Source organism: Erinaceus europaeus, chromosome 3, assembly GCF_950295315.1.
Source record: "Erinaceus europaeus chromosome 3, mEriEur2.1, whole genome shotgun sequence".
NCBI lineage: Eukaryota > Metazoa > Chordata > Mammalia > Eulipotyphla > Erinaceidae > Erinaceus > Erinaceus europaeus.
In genome coordinates, this window is record NC_080164.1 from 119,569,081 (window position 1) to 119,594,850 (window position 25,770).

General features: G+C 36.6%; 1 protein-coding gene across 1 annotated transcript in view; it reads right to left on the reverse strand.

The window, feature by feature from the left end:
- Window positions 1–18,045, reverse strand: part of LOC103119995 (transmembrane protease serine 11G-like) — a 35,272-nt gene extending 17,227 nt beyond the window's left edge. The window contains exons 1-4 of the mRNA XM_060188608.1: window positions 17,871–18,045; window positions 2,875–2,993; window positions 2,105–2,223; window positions 595–662 (exon numbers count right to left, since the gene is read on the reverse strand). Of these exons, the coding sequence (XP_060044591.1) occupies window positions 595–662; window positions 2,105–2,223; window positions 2,875–2,993; window positions 17,871–17,878 (314 nt within the window). The 5' untranslated portion in view covers window positions 17,879–18,045. The remainder of the gene's footprint in view (window positions 1–594; window positions 663–2,104; window positions 2,224–2,874; window positions 2,994–17,870) is intronic.
- Between the last annotated feature and the right edge of the window lie 7,725 nt (window positions 18,046–25,770).

A 25,770-nucleotide genomic window follows, 5' to 3' on the forward strand; every position in this document is an offset into this window, starting at 1 on the left:
TATACATAAGTATATATACATATTTGTTTGTAAATATATATGTAGATCTATATTCATATGTAGAATATAGATATATAAATCCTAGATTTAAAATTTTTATATCTGATAACTGCTTCACTCTGCATCAACTTCTCCAGATAGAAATAGAGACAGAGACAGAGTGAGAGAGAGAGACAGTACAGCATTTAAGCTTCATTCCCCCACTGCTATAGTCCTCCACTGTGGTGTGCCAGAGTCTGGAAAGTGGATCATACACATGACAAAGCAGGCCCCCTCCCAGGTGAGTTATCTCCTCAGTCCCTAGTCGCTATTTTAAAAGGCATGCACGATTTAAAGTAGACACTGATTGTAAGAATCTTTAAATAAGACATAGTAGTAGTCTTTTGAGAGAATAGCCAGTGGAGGCTATGCCATCACTACACAACTTGGTAGTGAAGAAACCCCCTATTCGCACACTGCAGAGGAGGAATAATAATTAAGCATAATACTATTGTTACTGTTCTGCTTTTGACAAGATCCTGTCCACAAAGCAAACAACTAAATAATACTATGTTGCCTTTTCACTGTATAAATTAATTAGTTGGTTGGAATTACCTAAAGTTGACAGCATGAGAGTTGATATACTGATGATTTAAACTGGAGCTTTGAAATATGTTATCTATCTGGAAAAAAAGGGGAAGAAGTCCCTTTAAAAATATGAATTTCAAACATTTCAATATCACAAACACTCACACACAAACACAAACTTTTTAGTGTTTCAAATAGTACATACTTTAAGCTTGTTTTTAGCTATCCCTCACAACCTAGAACAGTAGGATTATATCAAAGTGAGTTTGTGGGGGATAGCTAAAAACAAACTTATAAGGGTTTTTTTTTTTTTGTAAAATATAATCTTCAGATTTTTTAATTGTTGAAAAAATAAAAAGAATACTTCTTTATGATATCTACTATTTCAAATGACTAGTGAATGACTATACTATAGAGTACAAATGCTAGTGAATTGACAGTCCATTTACTGATGATCTCCTTGAAATGAATTATATGGACCTACCATGTGACAGAAACCAAAAGAAGCATCAGAAATACAAGAATAAATCCCAAACTAATTGAATAAGTCCCATAATAAGTGAATTCACAAGTCCAGGGGAATAGAGTTGGGTAAAATCATGTAGTGGCAAGTGCTCTAGTAGAGGTATGTGAAAATTTCTGTGAAAGCACGGGAAACTGATGCTAACTCTCATTCAGACATTACTTTTTACACATTCAATTAACTATATAAATTAATGTTCAGAATGATTCAGACAGGTGGGTGGCATTATTTCTACATTATAATTTTTCAAAATTGTTAAGCTCACAAATGCTTAGGTTAAGATATGAATCTCAATGTCCTGAGTTCAAAGACTAGCCTAATTCAACATCCTATCACAAAATATTCTGTACCTTACCCTGGTCACAGTAAAAATTGTTTTAGGCTGTATATTTTTTAAAAGATATGTCAATCCCATTCAGTTGCATTCTTCAGTTCTTTTATTTTACATTTGATTTGGCTGAAGAAATAGCTAAAGAAATATTTCTGAACCTGACAAGAGTGATCTGACATCTTTGATCAAGGCTATACTCTGTAAAGCCGTGCTTACAATCAAAGTCTTTTATTTAATAGGACAGTGAAACTGAGAGGGAGAGGGGGGAGTTAGAGAGGGAGAAAGAGAGACACCTGCGGGAATGCTTCATCACTTTGAGAAGCTTACCCTCTACAGATGGGGACCAGAGCTCAAACCTGGGTCTTTGCACACAGTAACATATGTGCTCAACCAACTACACTACCACCTGACCTCTAGAGTAAAACTTTAATTTCAGTAAAGCCATGAATGACTTTATAGTACTGGAATATAAAAATATTGCTTCAAGTATATGTTCAGAAGAATATAGTACAGGGGCTATAGTACTTGAGTTTAACTAGACATCCTATATTACATTTTACAGCCCTAAACAGATATATTTGAGGTGTCTTTGGTGTGTTTTCAGTCCATCACTTAATTTAGTTTAATCCATTTTTACAATTGTATGGTTAGGGAGGGATGATTGCAGTATAATTCAGACTCACCTCACTAGTGATTTTTTTCTCTAAATCATTTCTCATTTTTGAATGTTCTGTTGAAAATTCTGGATTATAGACAATGCTAGGTACCCGGAAAGAAGTTTGGTAATAGTAAGATGTTTGGTCTGGAAGGGAGAACAAAATGATGAGTTTCTGTTTAGTTCATCTAAACAGTTTAGTTCATCTAAGTTTAGTTCATCTAAGTATGTAAGTATTAGTACTAGAGAGATATTCATATAATTAAATTCTTGGAAATTAAATATCCAATGGCTGTAGTTAATTCCTCTCTACAATTTTTTTTAAAGCCACATGTTCTTATGGTTACATTGCTACCAGTTGTATCCTTACACAGTTATTGTCTTGTTAGTGATAGTTCATAAATTTAAAGTGTTAAGTAGACGATCATTGAATGTAAGTTGTTGTTATAAATTTACCTCATAGAATAGTCATTTTACTCTCAGGATGCTAAGTATTATTAAATCATAAAGTTATTTAGAAAATGAATCTCTTGTGCTGTCCAAGAGGTAGAAATCTCTCAAAAATTTAACTCAAGTCAAATTTTAAATAGTTAATATGCATAAATGCATAATATTTATGCATAATAGTTAATATGCATAAATGGCTATTATTTTTCAGACAGATAAATTTATGCACATTATCACTGTCTAATACAAATTACATATGAAATTACATTTGCAGTGGAAATTACATTCTAAAATGTTACAAACCATTAACATTTTGAAATCGAATGGATTTTTGGAAAAATAGTTACTTACCAAATGATAAAAAGTATACAAGGAGAACAATAATTATTGCCAGAACCACCACAACAGCTGTAACAATAAGACCAATCATCCATGGTTTCAACAAACTTGTTCTACCCTGTCTTGCCGGCCTTTTGAGAAAGAGTCACATATTACAAAAACAAACAGAAATTAGACCCCAGGATCTTCATTTCATATAAATTTAGTATAGAATGTTCTTTTTATGAAATTCACTGTTAGGACATACTGTAGTCAGCAATTTTGTAAAAATTACTTAAAGTTCAAAGGGCCTGTAGCTATACTAATGTTTTGTTGTTGTTGTTGTTGTTTGCCTGAGCCTGAAATCTGATATGCAGGTGGATCCAAGTTATTGTCTGAGGAGATGATGTCATGGCTGGGAAAAGGATCAGAAAACTGGATCAGGGAAGAGAGTAGCTCCCTCATATGGGAAAGGGGTATAAATATTGTTGACTGTAAACCCCATCAATTTGATGTGATCTGGGGCCCATAATTAGCTTGGAAGCCTGGGAGCCTGTGTGACCTCTGCATCCCTCTAGGGAAAGAGAGAGACAGGCTGGGAGTATGGATTGACCTATCAATGCCCATGTTCAGCGGGGAAGCAATTACAGAAGCCAGATCTTCAACCTTCTGCATCCCACAATGATCTTGGGTCCATGCTCCAAGAGGGTTAAATAATAGGAAAGCTATCAGGGGAGGGGATGGGATACAGAGTTCTGGTGGTGGGAATTGTGCGAAGTTGTACCCCTATTATCCTGTGGTTTTGTCAATGTTTCCTTTTTATAAATAAAAAAATTTTAATTACATAAAGTTCTATCAATAACATCTAACACCCCCTAAATCATGCCTAAAGATGGAAAATTACATCTTACCATTTATGAATCTTCTTGGCACACAGAAAATGACTCAGAAACATTAACTGAATATATTGATGTTTGCCCTTGATTAATAATCCCAGCTCTTCTAGAAGTACCTCAGATGACAGTCGTTTTACTTTACCACCAGCCAAAGTATGGAAGATGATAGTACCATAGTGACATGTACCATAGGCAGATAGAATAGCATAAACAAAGACAAGGGGACATGAGAAAAGGACAAAGACTTCTTAAGAATATACTAGAGAAAATAGAGTTTATGAGTGATAGTAGAGCTAAACTTAATGAGTGTATTCATAACCTTAATTTGCATGATTTTTACTGAGCATTATTCTGTATGAAACGAGAGTATAAAGAATCGCTGGCAGGTCTTCCTCACAAGGAGCTTGTAGTCTGGAAGAAGTGGAGCACATGGAACACATATCGCTACCTAAATTTCTGAGAATTTCTAAGTGCATTTTGGAGAAGGACTAATGATTTCTTCTTGGAGAGAATGTAGGCTGAGAAGTAACCCTTTCCTTTCCTTTCCTTTCCTTTCCTTTCCTCCTTTCCTTTCCTTTCCTTTCCTTTCCTTTCCTTTCCTTTCCTTTCCTTTCCTTTCCTTTCCTTTCCTTTCCTTTCCACTTCTTTTCCCTTCCCTTCCCTCCCCTCCCCTCCCCTCCCCTTCCCCTCCCCTCCCCTCCCCTCCCCTTCCCCTCCCCTCCTCTCCCCTCCCCTCCCCTCCCCTTCCTTCTTTCTTTTTTGCCTCCAGGGTTATCGCAGGGGCTGTCAATGAGGCTCCATGCCTACACTACAAATCCACAACTCTAAACAGATATATTATCCTGTGGTCATTTTTTTATTATTTATTTGGAGAGGACAGAGAGAAATTGGGAGAGGAGGGGAAGATAGAGGGAAAAAAAGGGGAGGTCTTCTTACGCAAAAAAATTCTTATCAAAAGTATGTAGTTTCCCATTGAACTCCTCTAACTCTACAGAAATATCAGAAATATCTACTGTATAGGTCACAGGTGAAAAATGGAGTTCATTTTCTCAGCCAAGCAGATAATATGTATTCCTAAATTAAAAATAAAATACTACCTGATTTATTGTACCATTAACATAAATTTAACTTATATATTAATTAGTTTCAACAGCTAAGTTCAGGGGCTGTTGAAAATTGGTGAAGTTTGCACTTCATAGTTACTTTATATGTAAATGTTGTGTCATAACATAGTAGGAAGTCTTAAACTATTTGCAGTACAAACACTATCTTTACCAGAAAGTTTTTCTACAGATGAATTGATTCAAATATAGCAGGAGGATATGAGATTAAACATTTACCTGGAATAAAGGTACAATTAAAAATTATGTACAAATTTCTAAAAGGTAAGTCTCCTCTCCTTCTTTGGTGGCTTTCATTCTTTCTAGTTGAAAGAATATAGTTTTGGTCAAGCTATCCTAACATGATGTCTAAAGATCTTCTCTGTACTACAAGAGAATCCAGTCTTCTACCTTTAGCATTCAATCAAAATAGAAACATAAATAACCTCATTTCTGATTTATTCATGCCAAAGTTATGAGAAGTGATTAGAAATTTCCACTTAAAATTTTAGCCCATCTTGGATGGAGCTTGAAGAAATCATGTTAAGTGAAATAAGTCAGAAACAGAAGGATGAGTATAGGATGATTTCATTTACAGGCAGAAGTTGAAAAAAACAATACCAGAAGAGAAAATACTAAGCAGAACCTCCACTGGACTTGGTGTATTGAACCAAGTAAAAGACTCTGGGTTGGAAGTGAGGGGTGGGGGGAAGAGTACAGGTCCTAGAAAAGGATGACAGAGGACCTAGTGGGGGTTCTGCTGTTACGTGGAAAACTGAGAAATGTTATTCATGCACAAACTATTCTATTTACTGTCAAGTGTAAAACATTAATCCCCCAGTAATGGAAAAAATAAATTAAAAAAAGTTTCCACTTATCAGAGCAGTATAGAAAATCTTCCAAAATGAGCCAAAATATTTCTGAAAATTATTTTCCTTTCTTCCCTCTCTCTGCCATCATTTAAATTCCAAATAATTAATTATCTAGACTGGACCATAGGAAGGTATAGAACAAAACCCAACAGAATGGAAAGAGCTTGTCTTGCTTTTTTCAGTCAATCACTTTCTGTCACCAAGATACATCTTAAAACTCCTTCCCCCCAGCTTTACTAGCATTTGTTGCTTTTCCTAGAAGTTTTTCAAAAGCTTTATTTAAAATATCACTCAGTGATTCAAGAATGAGACATTTCTTTCCTCCATAGTAATAACCACTAGATTTGAGGGGCTCATGATCTAAATGAAGTTGGTTAAAACAGTGGTAGAGAGTGTTGGTTTGGCATCTCAGTCATTTCTAAGTTTGGGCTATTACAAACTGTGCTGCTATGAACATAGGAGTACATAGACCTATTCAGATGTGTGTATTTACTTCCTGTGGAGATTATGGAAGATGAGTGGTTGAGAAAGTTGAGGTAGATATACACAACAGGATACTTGCAGCTGTTGGAAAAGATGAACTTATCTCCTTTGTCTCATTTTGAATGAAGATTAAAGGAATCATGTTAAGTGAGATAAGCCAATATGAGAAGGATGAGTACCAAATAATTTCACGTACAGGTGGAACTTAAGAAACAAGGATAGAACGAGAAAACACAAAATAAAACTTGTACTGAGTTGGGAGTTCTCGGGAAGGAGAGGGAGGGAAGGGATGAAGAGGTAGGGGGGGATGGGGCCCTCGTACATGATGGTGGACCCAAATTAGAGGTGAAATTGTTTTGCTGACATCTATCACAGGGAGATGAGAAATTATATCCACATGTCAATATCTAAATTGTAATCCATTAACCCTCCAATAAAGTGAAAAAAGCATAGGCTTGGCAACTAGCATACTTATTGGCAGCTACTCAACCTCTTTGTGCCTCAGCTTCCTTATAGGTTAAGTAGAAGTAATTTTCTCACCTTGTTGCATTATTGCAAAAGTTAAATCGATTTATATATATGAGAACGCTTAGAACAGCTACTGAGACAGTGAGAATTCAGGAATTTGGTTGATCTTCTTACTTTAATTACCCAAAGCAGCTGAGAATACATACCAAGGAACTTGTTGTGAAAGAAAATGAAGTGAGTTGGGGGGTCGGGCGGTGGCGCAGTGGGTTAAGAGCATGTCGCACAAAGCGCAAGGACCAGCGTAAGGGTTAGAGCCCCCCCCCCCCACTCGCCTCCCCAGCTGCAGGGGAGTCGCTTCACAGGCAGTGAAGCAGGTCTGCAGGTGTCTAGTTTTCTCTCCCGCTCTCTGTCTTCCCCTCCTCTCTCCATTTCTCTCTGTCCTATCCAACAACGAACAACATTAACAATGGTAATAATAATAACCACAACGAGGCTACAACAACAAGGGCAACAAAAGGTGGGGAAAATGGCCTCCAGGAGCGGTGGATTCATGGTGCAGGCACCCAGCCCCGCAATAACCCTGGAGGGGGAAAAAAATGAAGTGAATTGATGGAAGCAGCTAATGGATGGTGAATGTGCTATTAATAATAGATAGAGGCAAAACTGGTATCCAGGACCTTGGAGTCTAAGTCTGAACCCTGAGTACAAAGTACACACAGATTGGAAAGCATCTTGGGAACCTAGCAAAGTTTCCTTTGTTCCCATGGAAATTTCCAACAGATAAATGATATTGCAGGTAAGTACTAGAGCTTTTAAATATAATCACAGGGTTCAGGAGTAGGCATTATGCGACGAGCACATTTCAGAGCATCTATGAGGAAAGCATTGCTGAACAAAAATAATGAGTATGGGAAAATTTAAGGTAGACAAGATGGTGAATCATCTAGCTGGGGCTTTAACCCACTGCCTCAGGAAAATAGATTAGCTGGAAGAAAGTTGTTACAAAAATATCTGAGGTAGTAGTGTAATTATTTATAATAACAGTGGTTTAGTAGTGATGATGGTCATCATTTTAACTGTACCTTCAGATATGAGGCTCTCATGAATTTCTGTTATGTGAGTAGAATTAAAAGTTGTATAGAAGATCAAATGAAGATTTGTTATTCTGCTTTTGTTTCATGCTCCAACAGTCTGCACAGATTTTTGTTCATAACATCACATTACGCAGATAAAAAGATGTTTCATAAATGGATGTTTCATTAATGACATGATTAAAACAATTAAAATAATGGGTGTTTTGTTAATGAGTGTTCAAAAAGATATAGTAAAGGTCACAAAAGGCTACTCTTCAAAGCTCTGCTCTTTAATGCAAATTTAATGGTAAAGTTACGTGAGAACCTGTTTACTAAAGAATAGTATTGAGATAATTAAAACTTGATAAAGACAAATATATATGTGTGTGTGTGTGTGTGTGTATACCATTGACCTGGGTTGTTGAAGATTAAGGTGATTGGTTAGAACAATACATCCCACCTATTTCTACCAATACTACTTCAGTTCTGTTGGTGCATATTCATATTCCTGCTCTTTCTCACTAACCTTTCTCATTTCTTCCCTCCTTCTCTCTTCTCCTCTCTCTCCCTCTCCTCTCCTCTCCTCTCTTTTCTTTTTCTCTTCTCCCCTCCCTTTGCTTTGCTTTTCTATTCTTTTATTTTATTTTCTCTCCAGAGTGCTGCTTATGATGGAAGTGGGGATTGAACGTGGAACCTTGAAGCCTTGGGCATGAAAATCTTTTTGCATAATTATTGCACTATTTCCCCAATCCCTAACTGATCTTTTCATTTAAGCATTATACAGCTATAGTAATCTCTTCTTTTATTTAGTAATAGATAAGTTTGATCTTCATAAGAAAGGACAACCTGTTTTGAACATTGAAACATACACCAATGCACTCACTATGAAGCTTTCTTCTAGTAAACAAATCCTGATACCACTGTGTCTGACCATTGAAAATAGTTCTTACTTTAAAAAATATGTATATATAGTGAGGTCGAGTACGATAGCTCACTGGGGAAGGTGGCTTGTTTGCCATGCCTCTCTCCTCTGTCTCTATCTTGTTCCACCAGAAAACATTGATCTGGAGAAGTAAAACTTTAGAAACAGCAAAAAAAAAAAAAAAAAAAGGAAAAATTTAAATTTAAATGAAAAAAATTTTTTAATAAGTACTAATTGATATTGCTGGAGAAGTCACATTCCAAAAGGGAAGGTTCATAACAGGTAGTGGATTTCGGCATCTTTCGCAGCAGTAACATCAGGAGCATTTACATTTAATGCAGGCATACTTTTGAGTAGCCAAAGTCTTTTGGAAGGAAGGATTTTCCCTTCCTTCCCAACCCCTTCCTTTTTTTTTTTTCCTTCATTCCTTCCTGCCTTAGTTGCTTTAGTTACTTTATAAGACAAAGTTCTCATATCATGCAATTCACTCATTTAAGTGTAAAATTCAGTGTTTTTCAGTACATTCACAAAGTTGTGCAGCCTTTATCACGATCCTCCCAAACAGAAATCAGTATTTATTATTATTATTATTATTACTATTATTGTTATTATTGTTATTATTACCTCCAGGGTTATTGCTGGGGCTTGGTGCCTGCACTATGAATCCACTGCTCCTGGAGGCCATTTTCCCCCCATTTTGTTGCCCCTTGCTATTATTGTTGCTGTTGTTGGATAGGACAGAAAGAAATCGAAAGGAGGGGAAGACAGAGAGGGGAAGAGAAAGATAGAAACCTTCAGATCTGCTTCACCACTTGTGAAGTGACGCCCCTGCAGGTGGGGAGCCAGGGGTTCCAACGGGGATTCTTAGGCTGGTCTTTGTGCTTCATGCCATGTGCGCTTACCCTGCTGCATTACTGCCCTGATCCCTCTATTATTTTTCATTTTCCCCTAATCTTAGACAACCACAACTAACCTACTCCAGCAAACAGCAACTTGAGGCTTTTTATTTCTTTACTATTTATTTATTTGTTATTTATTTATTTTATTTCCAGAATACTGTTCAGTATATGGTGGTACCAGGGGTTGAATCTGGGATGTCAGAGGCTCACGCATGAAAATAATTTTTATAACTATTATGCCGTCTCCCCTGCTCTATCTTGAGGTTTTGAAAATCTTCTGTTTCTGCCTTTTGTTCTCTTGGCCATGAGCTACCTTCTATTTTGATTATTTGCACTAGTCCTCCAAGCTCTAATTTTCCCTAATTTAAATTCTCACCATTCATCTCTCCAAAGAACATAATTCATCTTTCCTGCTCATTCTTAGTAGCTGGACTTCAATATAATTAGTGCCATTAATCCACTGATCAGACCACCCTTCACTGTCTTCCACCATCCTCGTGCTACCATTGCTGTGTTACCTGGCATCAACCCCAAAGTCCCTCATTATACTCGTCCCCTAGCAATCCCCTCTCAGTTCTGAAATCCTTATTGGCCATAATCATCTAACACGCCTCCAGCTCAGGTCAAACACAACTTTTACCTATTGTATGCTTATTATACAAGTGTGGCTGATGGCCTGGGTAGACAGCACAGTGGTTCTGCAAAAAGACTCCTGCAGGAGGCACCAAAGGTCCCAGGTTTAAGCCCAGCACCACTATAAGCCAGAGGTGAGTAGTGCTCTGGTAAAAATAAACAAACAAATAAATAATATATATGTGATAAAGGCTGATAAACCTCATTTTATTATTTATTTATTTATTTATTTAATATATCTTACAAGACTTTATATTTTAGGAGTACACTTCCACAATTCTCTAATATATGTATTGCCACACCACACCTTACCCCAAGAAGCCAACATTCCTCCCTGGATCTAATGTGCTCCTTTTCCCTTTTGTAGCCTCAGTTCTACAGCAGAGGTGAAGGGGTTACTTTTGTTGGCTCACATATGTTTCCTTTATAGCCCACATATGAGTGAGAAAATCTTTTATTTGTCATTCTTCTGACTTACTTAGTATCAAATGAAAGCTCTATCCATGTTGTAATAAAAGGTAAAATTTCACTTTTTCTTCTTCACCTCACCATCTCGTCTCTAACCTCTAATACCTTCTGCTTCATCTTCATTAACAGATGAGGATCTTGATTTCATTTTGCCAAAAAAACAGAAACAATCAAAAGAGTATCCGCAACTTCCCACTAATCTGTCACCCTCATTGTGTCTTTTTAATGTTTCATTTATTTTTAATTTTTATTTCTTAATAAAATTTTATTTCTTAATACCATGTTACAAGATTGTAAGATTACAGTGTATAGGTCCATACCACACCCACCACCTGTGTTCTGTATCCCCATACTCCCACCTCCCACTATGTAACCACCATAGTTCCCACAAGTCTTAGAAACAGTTTGCCTGCTTCTGGTATTATTACTATTATCACTACTGCCATTATTGTTAATTGGGAAGTTCATGTGAATCAGACCCGTAAATTTCACATATGAGTGAAACCATCTGGTATTTTTCATCTCTTTGCTTATTTTGCTAGACATAATCACCTCCAAGTTCATCTATTTTGTCCCGAAGAACAAGTCATTGAATTGAATTGCTCTGTTTTCTGCAGAGATTGATATATGAGATGAAATGTTTGGTTCTAGTATTATTTTACTGCAACTGGTCAGAATCAAGTTGAAAAGGGGAAGTCAAGTATTAAGATAATAGATGAGTGGCTGAGTGTATGGATTGGACACTCAGGCTGTTTGAAGACAATATACTGTATTTTATGAATTTTACATGTCATGACATCTCTTCTAGCCAACCTGCATATTTTAAATAGTCTTGACCAGAAAATGAATAATATTTCTTTTAGAATGCATTTTTCTCAAGAAGTCATTCTGGTCACTGAAACCTCATCAGCTCTTTGAAGATTGACTCTATGTATGGTAGAGTACTGTCTAAACGATCTGGCTTTTTCATTAAGTTGAGTTTATTTCTTTATTTTTATGGAAGTGGGTTTCTTGGAATTGCAAAATTTATTTATGTATTTATTTTTTACTTGTTTGCTTTTTACAAGAGACAGAATGAGAACATGACCTGCTCAGCTCTGGCATAAGATAATGACAAGGATTGGATCTTTGGCCTCTGGGGCTTCAGGCATATAGCTTCTGTGCCCTGCAAGTTAAGCTATCTCCCCAACCCTGGAGTTTGAGTTTATTAATCTGTGCATTTCTGTTGATCCCCAAAGAGGCATTTTGAGAATAATAATAATAATAAAAGATGGAAAGTTCCACTCATTGTTAGCTACTATTATTGGACTTGACTAAGAAAATGACTAGTACTGACTGATGAATACAATTAGATGATTTGAAAGTGTTAACAGTTGATAATTTTCTCTGTAGCAGTTATACTCACTTTGGAATTTACTGTCTACAACATAAACAAAAAATCTCTGCTTTCTTTGTTCCATTCACACCTCAGTCAGTAACAACATACGCATCAGAAAGTGACTGTATTCTATCAGTTAAAGACGAATGCCATTTTTATCTCTTGGATTAGCTATCTTTATTGCTGGGAGTGCTTCCTGTCTCTGTTGAATAATTTTGTCCATTAGTATCTGTGCCTCAGGAGTTGGTTCTGTAAAGTCTCAGGGCACTTGAAAAGGCAGGGAGTGGTCCTTTACTCAAGGTTGCCCCACCTTCTTCATAACAGGTTTGTGAGGGCAAGACATGAGGTGGAAGGGTGTGAAGGTGAAACACAGGTCAACCTAACAATAGTGCAATAACAGCTTTCATTTCTACAGCTCTTCATGGTTTTTAAAGAGCTGTAGCATATTCCCTAACACCCAATACAAACAGCATCCATGTAAGACTCATATAATCAATACTGTGTTCATTTTTCAATTAAAGATGAGAGGCTTTGCTTACCAACACAAAAGAATATTAATTAGTTGTCCCCAGCTAGTTCCTTGTCTTCTATAAGAACATTTTCCTTCTACAAAATCACTACAGCAATTACTAATAGGAACTATTAGTAAAATCAGAAGCTTGGAAACAGAAAGATAAAGTTTTCTGAGCATAATTGTACCAAGAAATAATTTGAAGGTGGCAAAATAAGCTCACTTGTATAGTGTGCTGCTTTGCCATGTGCATGACTAAGGTTTGAACCACATTGAAGTCTCTTATATTTTTTCTCTACAAATAAATAGATAGATAAATAATTTTTTTAAAGGAACAAACAACAAACAGAAATGACTTCATTATTTTAAGACAGAATCTGAGAGTCTGGACGAGAACATTTAAGAGTCATGCCTAGCAGTAAGTACAAGGTGCTGATTCCTTGTGGACTAGTTGTCATGTTTAAAGCCTTCTAGGGGGCTGACCATATACCAAGTGGGAGAAATGTGTCTGGGTCTCCAAGTTTGAGTTTCAAGTTGGTAAGGCCAGAGGCTGTCTGAATTGTGACCTTCGGGGCACCCTAAAAAGAGGAGAGAAGTGGAGGACAGGAAATGGTTATTTGTGTTCAAAACACCTAAATCATTGGTGAGCAGGAGAGTTAGCTTGAAAATGGCACATAGTAGGGGCAAGGATAGATAGCATAATGGTGGGAGTCGGGCTATAGTGCAGCGGGTTAAGTGCAGGTGGCGCTAAGCACAAGGACCCGCATAAGGATCCTGGTTCAAGCCCTGGCTCCCCACCTGCAGGGGTGTCGCTTCACAAGCGGTGAAACAGGTCTGCAGGTGTCTATCTTTCTCTCCCTCTCTCTGTCTTCCCCCTCCCCTCTCCATTTCTCTCTGTCCTATCCAACAACAATGACAACAATAATAACTACAACAATAAAACAACAAGGGCAACAAAAGGGAATAAATAAATAAAAATAAATATATTAAAAAAAAGATAGCATAATGGTTATGCAAAGAGACTTTCATGCCTGAGTCCCAGGTTCAATCCCCTACACCACTATAAGCCAGAGCTGTGCAGTACTCTGGTATTTCTATGTCTTTCTTTCTCTGCATCTCTCTCAAAAATAAAATACTTTTTTAAAAAGTGATAAAATAAAATAAAAATGGCACATAGTAAACCAATTTTTGTGGCTTTCTAGTATTGCAGAAATCTAGGTAGTAACTATAACATTAAGGAGAAAAATAAGCTCCTCAAAAGTCACCTGCCATTTGTTATACAGGTGCCTCTGGCAAAAGAGAATATATGATCAACAGTTATTTTAGTGTAATAAACTCTCAGTGGTTGATGGTTCTTCTATTCAGTCCTTTGGCAATGACAGGGTTTTTTGTAGTCTTCTTAGAAGTTATTTACTTGTTTATTATTAATGTTTTTTTAGAGAGAGGCAAAAGGGCAGGAAGAGAGGGAGAGAAAGAAATTACAGCACTTACGTTCCTTCAATGTGGTGGAGGCCAGGTTTGAACCTGGCTCTTATACATGATAAAGTAGCACACTATTTAAGTAAGATATTTTGCTGGCCCTGTAGTCATTTTTTTTTTAATTGCCACCAGGGTTATCACTGGGTCTTGTTCCCTGTATAATGAGTACATTGCTACTGGAAGCATATTTTTTAATTGAAAAAGAGAAATTGAGAGGGAAAGGAGAGAGAGAAAAAGAGAGAGAAAGAGAGAGAGGGAGAGAGAGATATTTTCAGACTCCCAAAGCACTGCTGCACCTGTTGTAAATCTCCCTCCTGGAGGCCAGGTAGTGGCACACCTGGTTGGGTACACATGTTACAATGTACAAGGACCTGGGTTTGAGCCCCTAGTCCCTACCTGCAGGGGGAAAGCTTTATGAGTGGTGAAACAGTGCTGCAGGTGCCTCTCTGTTTCAGTGTCTCTGTCTCTCTCTCTCTCTCTCTCTCTCTCTCCCCTTCCCTCTCAGTTTCTGGCTTCTTCTATCCAATAAATAAATAAAGATAACAAAAATAATTAAAGAATATGCCCCCCCCTGCTGGTGGGTACCAAGAGCTGAATCTGGATCCCTATAAATAGTATCATATTCCCTCTACCAGAACAGGAACACCACTGCCCTGCTCCTTTGTAGTTCTGTTTTAATACAATTATTTTTGTTATTAGTGAATTAACAGTGGTTTACAAATTATAGGATTTCAGTGGGTTATAGATTCATACCCATATAGGTTTATTTATAATTCACCACAGAATCACTTCCAGTGCTATCTACTTTATCCTGAATAATATGATCTCTTTTTTTTTTTTTTACCAGAGCATTGCTCAGCTCTGGCTTATGGTGGTATAAAGGATTGACCTGGAATTTGTAAATTTAGGCATGAGGGTCTCTTTGCATAACTATTATGCTATCTATCCCCTTTTAAGTGCAGAGTAGTATTCCACTGAATACATATCCCATAACCCATTTACCCATTCACTTGTCATAGAGTATTTAGGTTGCTTTCATATTTCGATTCTATAGTACAGCTGTGAATATAGGGGTGCATATGCCATTTGAATTACTGTTTCCATACATTTTTTTTATATAACATAGGTGTTACTGGACAATAAGTTATTCCCATTTCTATGTTTTTTGACTTCCCATATTTTTTTCATAGGGATGGCACCCATCTGTGTTCCCACCAACAGTGTAGTAGCATTCCTTTACCTCTATATCTTGCCAACACTTATGACTTTTTTTTTACATAATTGCAGCCCTTTGTTTCCATAATGTCTTTGTCAAATGACACAACAGAGACAGGAATAGTCCTTGGGTCTGGTCTAATTACGGATGACTTGTTCTGAACTCATAACCCAGTCTTCTGTGCTGTTTGCTCTAAATTGATGCTTATTTTATTATAGGTATTTCAGTAATTTGGATTCTAATTCATTTATTTTTATTGGATGGAGATGTAACTAAGTGGTAACATGCTTGCTTTGTATGTATGAGACCCTGAGTTCTATGCTGGCATTTGTGCGTACCTACACACACACACACACACACACACACACACACCAAAGAATGCTCCATTGACATGACTGGATAAAGAAAATGTTATATGTAGCATATACAATAATGGGATGCTATCAATATGCAGCTGCAAAGAATGATACAGTTCTGCCATGTACAAGAATATGAGTGGATCTAGAGAGTATTATTCTAAGTGAAAATGAATCAGAAAATAAGAAAACCACATACTAAAGGAGAAACTAACAGATGAAATAAATAGAATAATAACATTTTTGTAAAAGTATCACACCTAGTAGATCATGCATGTCACCAGACATGAGGGCCCAAATCCAAACCCTGTTCTTCACCTGTGTGGTAGAAACTTCACAAGTGGTAGAGCCTTTTTCCCTTCCATTTCCACCCATATCCACCTACCTGAAGGTGGGTATTGTATGGAATTGTACCTCTCTTATCCCACAGTCTTGTAGATAATTATTAAACCAATAATAATAATAATAATAATAATAATAGTAAAGTTCAGTGTACCCTAACCATGGAACCAACTTTGTCTCTTGCCTCTAGCCCTCTTGTCCCTTTGAAAAGTATATATGTTCTTTCTATACATCATTTGCCTCCATGTATATCTTGATTGCAAGCCCTACCTATCAGTACCCTACTAGATGGTGCAAAACCCTATCAGCCAGCTTCTCCTTTAGAGAAAATAAATTACTTGAACAGACATGAGTACATGCACTACAACACTAAGGAAGGCAAGATTTACCAAATCAAAAAGTTTGCATCTTTCTTTCTTTTCTTTTCCTTTTTTTTAAATAGGAAAATTCAATGTCAGAGAAAAAATTAAAAGGGAGATGAGGGAATGAATGTCAACTACACAATGAAGAACTCTGGTCTATCTCTCACATAAAATAAACACACATTTTTAAAAGCAAAAAAAAATTAATTAGATTGTATTTATTTGTATGGTATTTTTTCTGAAAGAATGGAGTTAGTTTAAAGCAAAAGATCACATTACTATCATCTATTTTCTGTAACATTTTGTTTAAAAAGTAGATTGTAGTATGTGGTAATTTTAGAGAATCAATTAAATCATTTTGCTGACTTTATTCTGACTTTTTTCACCTAAACTTTATAGCTCTAAGGTAAGCAAGTAGAAAGAACACTTTGAGTGAGTGTAAAGAATTTTTTTTTTTTCCTGTAGTGATAGGTGTGATGTGGTAACATACCACTCCTTTGAGGAAGTATGAAACTTATCTTCTAAAACATATACGATGCTATGAAACCTGAGAGAGACAGAGAGAGAGAGAGAGAGAGAGAGAGGTATGAAAACTCTCCTTAGGAATCAGATGATTCTGAGACACAGTGTGTGTGTGTGTGTGTGTGTGTGTGTGTGTGTGTGTGTGTGTGTGTGTGTGTGTAAAGTGTAACCAGAAATTTTGAAAAACTAATTAAATCTGTTTGGGGTTGTAGCCCAGAAATCTGAGTTTTATACAGAGTATCCCATTATTACCAGTGAAGGAAACATGCAATTCTGGTTAAGCATCACCAGAAAAGTCATTTGTAATCTTTCCATTAGCCTGAGTGATTTGTATTAGTTGACATATTTGTACATAAAAATTAACATTCCAAATGTACAAAAATAAAAACAGATCAGATAATGGGGCTCAAAACTTTTAAAGATTTTATTTCTTAAATAATTTCAAATCTATTAAAATGCAAAAACTTTAAGATTCATTTGTTCCTGATCTTTTTTTATTAGTTTTTACAAATTGTTTTTATTATTTAAATTTTAATTTAAAAGTAAATAACTTCTCAAAGAGCATGAACAATTTCATTCATTTTTAGAGTTTAACTTTAGTGATAAATTTCAGATTGAAGATTAAAATACAACACTTCCTACACCATTTCTTCTATTTATGTCTATTAAATGTCCCATTTAGAAAGATCATGATTAGTTTCATGAGTTCTTAAGTATAGATTGAAGGGGGATGAAAATAATTTCTTACTTGGTACTGCATGTGTTCTTACAGATTTACACAATTCTACCTGTTTTTTAGTCTGTTTTCCTCTCTCTGCCTTTGATAATCTCATTTTGAATTCCCCAGTTACAATCCAACATGCTAAACTTTTCAATTACTCAGTATCAAAGTGTTAGTATGATTTCCTAAGATAAAAAAGGTATTAGTATTCTTGTGTCATTATTTTCTACATAAAACAGTAGAGAAAAAAACTATTAAATTACCAATTTAGAGCTGGAAAACAGGCATCTGAAACAAATATTTCAACATTAAATAAAATTAAACTTACTGATACATGTTATACTTGACAATGCAGGCTTCTCCACCTCCACACTGCTTTGTGATTTCTTGTCAAATGAGTAGCATCCTGGGCATTCTTTCAGGCTTGTAACCTGACTTAAGGAGGAATGCACAAGGATTTAAAATAAACTAGTTTAACAAGTTAGGATGGGTAAACTTTAGCCAATAGTATAGTTTGATTGAAGAATCACTCTTTAGATCTGTTGCAGGAAGTAAAAATTTCCTGGTTCTGGCTAATTAAAATTAAATGAGAACAATATTGTGTTCGGATCCTATGCAACATCCTTGAATCCCTTGAGTTTTGTATTTGTCTTTTCAAGAGGTGGCACCCTTACATCTGAATCAGTACAAGTCTGCTATTCCACTTTGGCAGTATTTCTCAGAAACAAGTGCAAGACCAAAGGTTTTCATCATTGTTTGTGTATTTTCCATTTATTTGTTTGAGTGGAAGAACTCTATTTTGATTCTACACTTTTACAAAGACACAGTGAAAAGAATCACTAAATGTCTTTCTGTATGTTTTTGAAATTACCACAAATACCCTTTACCTGTCTATCCTCATTTTCTAGAATTGTGAGGTAACATAGAGATAATTTATTCTAGTACATCAATAATCTAAATTCTTTTTTTATTAGTGGTTTAATAATGATTAACAAGAGTATAGGATAAGAGGTGTACAGTTCCACGTAGTTCCCATCACCAGAGTTCTGTATCCCATCTCCTCCATTGGAAGCTTCCTATTCTTTTTCCCTCTGAGAGTATGGACCAAAATTCTTTATAGGGTGCAGAAGGTAGAAGGTCTGGCTTCTGTAATTGCTAATCTGCTGAGCATGGGCATAGGCCAGTCGATCTATATACTCAACCTCTTTTTTAAAAAATTTTTTTCTATGAAAAAAATTGCCTCATTTTTTTCTATAAAAGCCCAAAGAAACCCACATTTAAACAAAATACAAAGGAGGGATAAATGAAAGATAGTATTATTATAATACATACATAATACAGTATTATTAGGTTGATAACTATATGTTTCATTGCAATTTGAACTTTTTTTTGCTACAGAAGAGCCAATAGTTCAAAAGAATGTAAAATTTTATAGGGGAATAAGTATAAGAACTAAACATTATGAATAGGACTTTACATATGTATGCTGAAAATATACAATGAAATAATGTCAGAAGTAAACCCCTCTGAAACTTTTATTTTTTAATAACCGGAGCATTGCTCAGCTCTGGGGTATGATGATGTGGGGATTGAACAAGGGACTTTGGAGCCACAAGCAAGAGAGTCTTTTTTCGTAACCATTATGCTATCTACCTCCTCCTACTCCCATCCAAGTCTAATTCCTTATGAGCTTAGTGAGGGACTTGACCTTTTTGTATACTCCATGGAAATCAGAAACAACTGAAAAATTAAGTACCTGAGAGCTGGTAGAATTCCGAGTGGGTAGGTCAAGTCCACTCTCCATAGCCATTAGACTTATATTCATAATACTTTATCAATGTACAAAAATCAGTGGCATTTTTCATACAAACACTAAGTCTAAAGAAGAGGATATCCAGAAATCACTTCCATTCACTGTTGAAGCAAAATCAATAAAATATCTAGGAATAAGCCTAACAAAGAAGTGGAAGACTTGTATACTGAAAACTATGCATCATTATTCATAGAAATAGAAAATGATACAAAGAAATGGAAAGATGTCCCATGTTCATGGGTAGGAAGAATTAATATGATCAAAATGAATATTCTGCCCAGAGCCATATACAAATTTAATGCGATGTCTATCAAAGCCCCACCAAGTTTCTTTAATAGAATAGAACAAAAATTATAATCACTTATCTGGAACCAGAAAACACCTAGAATCACAAAACAATCTTGAGGAAAAGAAACAGAAATGGAGGCATCACACTTCCAGATCTCAAACTATATTATAAGGCCATCATCATCAAAACAGCCTGGTACTGGAAAAAATAGGCACACAAACCAGTGGAACAGAATTGAAAGCCCAGAACTAAATCCCCACACCTATGGACATCTAATTTTTGATAAAGAGGCCCAAAATGTTAAATGAAGGAAGGATGCTCTCTTCAATAAGAAGTGCTGGGGAAACTGGGTTGAGTCATGCAGAGGGATAAAACCAAACCACTTTATCTCACCAGAAACAAAAGTCAACTTCAAATGGATCAAAGACATGGATGTTAGACCAGAAACTATCAAATACTTAGAGGAAAACATTGGTGGAATATTTTCCCATTTAAACATCAAGGACATCTTTAATAATACAAATTCAATTGCAAGGAAAACTAAAACAGAAACAAATCAATGGGACTACATCAAATTCAAAAGCTTCTGCGCAATCAAAGAAACTATAATACAAAGAGACCCCTCACAGAATGGGAGAAGATCTTCACATGTCATACATCAAACAAGAGGCTAATAACCAAATATACAAAGAGCTCACCAAACTCAGCAACAGAAAAGCAAATGACCCGAGCCAAAAATGGGCAGAGGATATGAACAGAACATTCACTACAGAGGATATGAACAGAACATTCACTACAGAGGAGATCCAAAAGGCCAACAAACACATGAAAAATTGCTCCAAGTCGCTGACTGTCAGAGAAATGCAAATAAAGACAACATTGAGATACCACCTCACCCCTGTGAGAATGACATTCATCAAAAATGACAGCAGCACCAAATGCTGGAGAGGTTGTGGGGACAAAACCCTCCTGCATTGCTGGTGGGAACATAAATTGGTCCAGCCTCTGTGGAGAGCAGTCTGGAGAACACTCACAAGGCTAGAATTAGACCTCCCAAATGACCCAATAATTCCTCTCCTAGGGATATAAGGACTCTATAACACCCAACCAAAAAGATATGTGTACTCGTATATTCATAGCAGCACAATTTGTAATAGCTAAAACTTGGAAACAACCCAGGTGTACAACAACAGATAAATGGCTGAGAATGGTATAGTTATATAATGTAATACTACATAGCTATTAACATAGCTATTAACCCAGCCTCTTTCTTTTTTTTAAATTTTTTTTTTAATTAAAGAAAGGATTAATTAACAAAACCATAGGGTAGGAGGGGTACAACTCCACACAATTCCCACCGCCCAATCTCCATATCCCACCCCCTCCCCCGATAGCTTTCCCATTCTCTATCCCTCTGGGAGCATGGACCCAGAGTCATTGAGGGTTGCAGAAGGTAGAAGGTCTGGCTTCTGTAATTGCTTCCTCGCTGAACATGGGCGTTGACTGGTCGGTCCATACTCCCAGTCTGCCTCTCTCTTTCCCTAGTAGGATGGGTCTCTGGGGAAGCTGAGCTCCAGGACACATTGGTGGGGTCTTCAATCCAGGGAAGTCTGGCCGGCATCCTGATGACACCTGGAACCTGGTGACTGAAAAGAGAGTTAACATACAAAGCCAAACAAATTGTTGAGCAATCATGGACCCAAAGCTTGGAAAAGTGGAGAGGAAGTATTACGGAGGTACTCACTGCAAACTCTAGTATACTACTGCTTTCTTACTTTGGTGCCATACTCCAAACTCAGTCAATTTCTGCTTTGCGTTTCTATTTCTTTTTTTTTTTTTTTACATGCATAACCCATGCATAACTCTTTCTATCTTTTTCTAGTGGAATAGGGGTCTGGGGAGGTGAGTGTTGTTTTCGCCGGGCTATGTTGTTTTCGCTCCATCGCTTGTGAAACTTAACCTCTGCAAGGGATAGATGATTGAACTTAGGTCCTTGAGCTTGGAAACTGACTTGCTACCTACTCCTAGTTAGATTTTTCTTATATTGAATTAGTTTTTGTAGGGTATTTTTCATGTGTCTAATGCAGAAGGCAACTTCTGTTCTCCACTGCTTTTGGTCTCAGCCTTTTATTTAGTGTTTCAAAGAGTGTGCAATTCTACAAAAATTAATAATCACATTTATTGCATATTGGATTAAATATATAATTTTAATGACTTGAGTCATTACTGATCAAAATAAATCATGTATATTTTTTTCTGTGAAATTGGAAAATATTTTTTATGATTTTTTGTTAGTGATCTAATAATGATTAACAAGATTGATTATAAGATAGCAGGGGTACAATTCCATACAGTTCCCACCACCAAAGTCCCCATCCCCTCCATTAGAAGCTTCCCTATTTTATGTTCCAAAATTTTTACCCAAAATTCTTTATGGGGTGTATAAGGTGGAAAATCTGGCTTCTGTAATTGTTTCTCTGTCTGCTGAACATGGACATTGGCAGGTTGATTCATACCCCTAGACTATTTCTACTTTTCCCTAGTGGAGTAGGCTTTGGAAAAAGTAAAGTTCTGAGGCACATTGGTGAGGGTGTTTGCCCAAGGAAGTCAGGATGGTATCTTTGCATCATCTGAAATTTAGTGGTTGAAAGGCCGTAAGATATAAAGAAGGAAAAATTGTTTAATAATCAGAAACACAAAGGCAGAAATAGAGAAGATGAAATTAGGGGTCTTCATGTGGGGAGAAGCTAGGAAGTCTATTTTCTGGTCTGACATCTAGGTCTTTGATCCATTTGGAGTTGATTTTTGTTTCTGGTGAGATAAATTGGTTCAGTTTCATTCTTCTGCATGTTACAACCCAGTTTTCCCAGCACCATTTATTGAAGAGAGCCTCCTTTTTCCATTTAATCCTTTGGGCCCCCTTATCAAAGATTAGATGCCCATAGGTGTTGGGATTTATTTCTGGGCTTTCAATTCTGTTCCACTGGTCTGTGTGCCTATTTTTGTTCCAGTACCATGCTGTTTTGATGATGATGGATTTATAATATAGTTTAAGGTCTGGGAGTGTGATGCCTCCATTTCTGTTTCTTTTCCTTAAGATGGTTTTGGCAATTCTAGGTGTTTTCAGGTTCCAGATAAATGATTGTAGTGTTTGTTCTATTCTCTTAAAGAAGCTTGGTGGAACTTTGATGGGTATTGCATTAAATTTGTATATGACTCTGGGGAGAATATTCATTTTGATGATATTTATTCTTCCAATCCATGAGCATGAGATATCTTTCCATTTCTTGGTATCAGTTTCTATTTCCTTGAGTAGCAACTCATAGTTTTCAGCATACAAGTCTTTCACTTCTTTGGTCAACTTTATTCCTAGGTATTTGATTGATTTTGCTGAAACAGTAAATGGGAGTGATTTCTGGATGTCTTCTTCTTAAGATTTAGTGTTTGCATAAAGAAATGCCACTGATTTTTGTACATTGATTTTGTAGCCTGATACCTTGCTATATTGCCTAATAACTTCCAGTAATTTTCTGCTGGATTCTTTAGGTCTTTCTATTTATACTATCATATCATCTGCAAATAGTGAGAGCTTGACTTCTTCCCTTCCAATCTGTATTCCTTTGATTTCTTTCTCTTTCCTAATTGCTATGGCAAGAACTTCCAATACTATGTTGAAGAGTAATGGTGACAGTAGACAGCCGGAATGCTTTCAGCTTCTGTCCATTGAATATGATGTTGGCTGTAGGTTTGCTATATATAGACTCCACTATCTTGAGGAATTTCCCATCTATTCCCATCTTTTGTAGAGTTTTGAGCATGAACAGGTGTTGGATTTTGTCAAAGGCTTTCTCTGCATCTATTGAGATAATCATGTGGTTTTTGGCTTTGCTTTTATTGATGTGGTGAATGACATTGATTGACTTACGGATGTTGAACCAGCCTTGCATTCCTGGGATGAATCCCACTTGCTCGTGATGAACAATCTTTTTGATATGTTGCTGTATCCGGTTGGCCAAGATCTTGTTTAATATTTTGGCATCAATGTTCATCAGAGATATTGGTCTGTAGTTTTCCTTTTTTGTTCTGTCCCTATCAGCTTTTGGTATCAGGGTGATGTTGGCTTCATAGAAGGTGGAAGGGAGTATTCCTGTTTCTTCTTTCTTATGGAATAGCTTAAGAAGTATGGGTATTAACTGTTTCCTGAAAGTTTTGTAGAATTCATTTGTGAAGCCATCTGGTCCAGGACTTTTGTTGTTGGGGAGATTCTTATTAACGGTTTCAATTTCTTTGTCTGTGATTGGTGCATTTAGATTTTGTATTTCTTCTTGGTTCAGTTTTGGAAGGGCATATGTTTCTAGGAATTGTTCCATTTCTTCCAGATTCTCTAGCTTGGTGGCATATAGTTCTTTATAGAAGTTTCGCAGGATTCTCTGGATTTCTGTGGTGTTAGTTGTGATATCTCCTCCATCGTTTACAATTCTATTAATTTGAGTCTTCTCTCTTTTTTGTTTGGTGAGTCTGGCTAGGGGTTTGTCAATTTTGTTTAATCTTTCAAAGAACCAACATTTGGCTTCATTGATCTTTTGTATGGTTCTTTTATTTTTGATGTTGTTTATTTCTGCTCTAACTTTAGTAATTTCTGTCCTTCTGGTTGCTTTAGGGTTCCTTTGTTCCTCTTCCTTGAGGTGTACAGTAAGGTCGTTCATTTGAGCTTCTTCTTGGTGTTTAATATGTGATTGTATGGCTATAAGTTTCCCTCTCAGTACTGCTTTAGCTGTGTCCCAAATATTTTGATAGGTTGTGTCTTCATTTTCATTTGTTTCCAGGAACATTTGAATTTCCTGCTTGAGTGAGTCTCTGACCAAGTGGTTCTTAAGGAGCATGTTGTTTAGTTTCCAAATTCTGTGTCTTTTAATAATTTTCTGTTTGTTGTTAAATGTTAGTTTTACTCCACTGTGGTCTGAGAAGATACTTGGGATGATTTCAATGCTCTTGAATTTATTGATGCTGTCTTTGTGTCTTAGAATGTGTTCTATCCTTGAGTATGTGTTATGTGTATTGAAAAGAAGGTGTATTCCAGTTTTTTGGGGTGGAGGAGTCTGAAAATGTCCAAGAGGTCTAGTGTGTTGATCTCTTCATTCAGTTCTCTTGTATCTTTATTGGTTCTCTGCTTTGTTGTTCTGTCTAAGTGTGAGAGTGGGGTATTGAAGTCTCCCACTATTATCGTATTACTATTGATGTATTTTTGAAATTCTTTCAGTAGGTGCTTAATGTATTTAGATGGTCCCTCATTGGGTGCATAGATGTTAATAATTGTTAAGTCTTCTTGGCTGATTGATCCTCTCATCATTATGTAATGTCCTTGCCTATCTTTTATTACTTTATTTAATTTAAAATCTATTGTGTCTGAGATGAGAATGGTTCTTCCTGCCCTTTTTTGTGGTCCGTTATCCTTTATGATAGTTTTCCATCCTTTCACTTTAAGTCTGTGTTTATCTTGTTGTGACAGATGGGATTCTTGCAAGCAGCATATGGTTGGGTTATGTTTTCTGATCCATCCCTCCACCCTGTGCCTTTTGATGGTTGAGTTTAAGCCATTGCCAGTCTTTCTTGAGTGGCAGAGTATATTGACCCAGCCTCCCTTGGAGAGGGGGCAATCCCTTACCATTGCTGCTCTATAGTGAAGGCAAGGTCTTATAGAGGTCCACAAGAGGGCTTATGATTACATTCCTGATGGAAGTGGCCGGCAGATTATTGAGCACTTTAACTTTGAGGTGTATATTTTTTCCAAACTTATGGATAATAAAGCCAGGAATGTTCCTAGCCGTGACCACAGTGTTGGGAACATGTGTAAGCCTGATAGAGCTTAGGGAGAACCACCCCCATCTTTGGATGGAGGTCTGAGAAGATAACCTCTTGGTAAGTCTCTCTCAATCGAGGTGAGCATGAGGGGGGAAACTCAGACTTGGTTCTTTCCTTCTTGACTCTCAGGCCCACAGATACCACAGTACTTCCCTCCATTAACTGCAGGCCACATGGCCGCAGATTCACTCATTCAAAGTCACCTTCTGATCACAGAAGAACACACCTTATCACACACTTCATCACACACCTCAGACCCCAGAC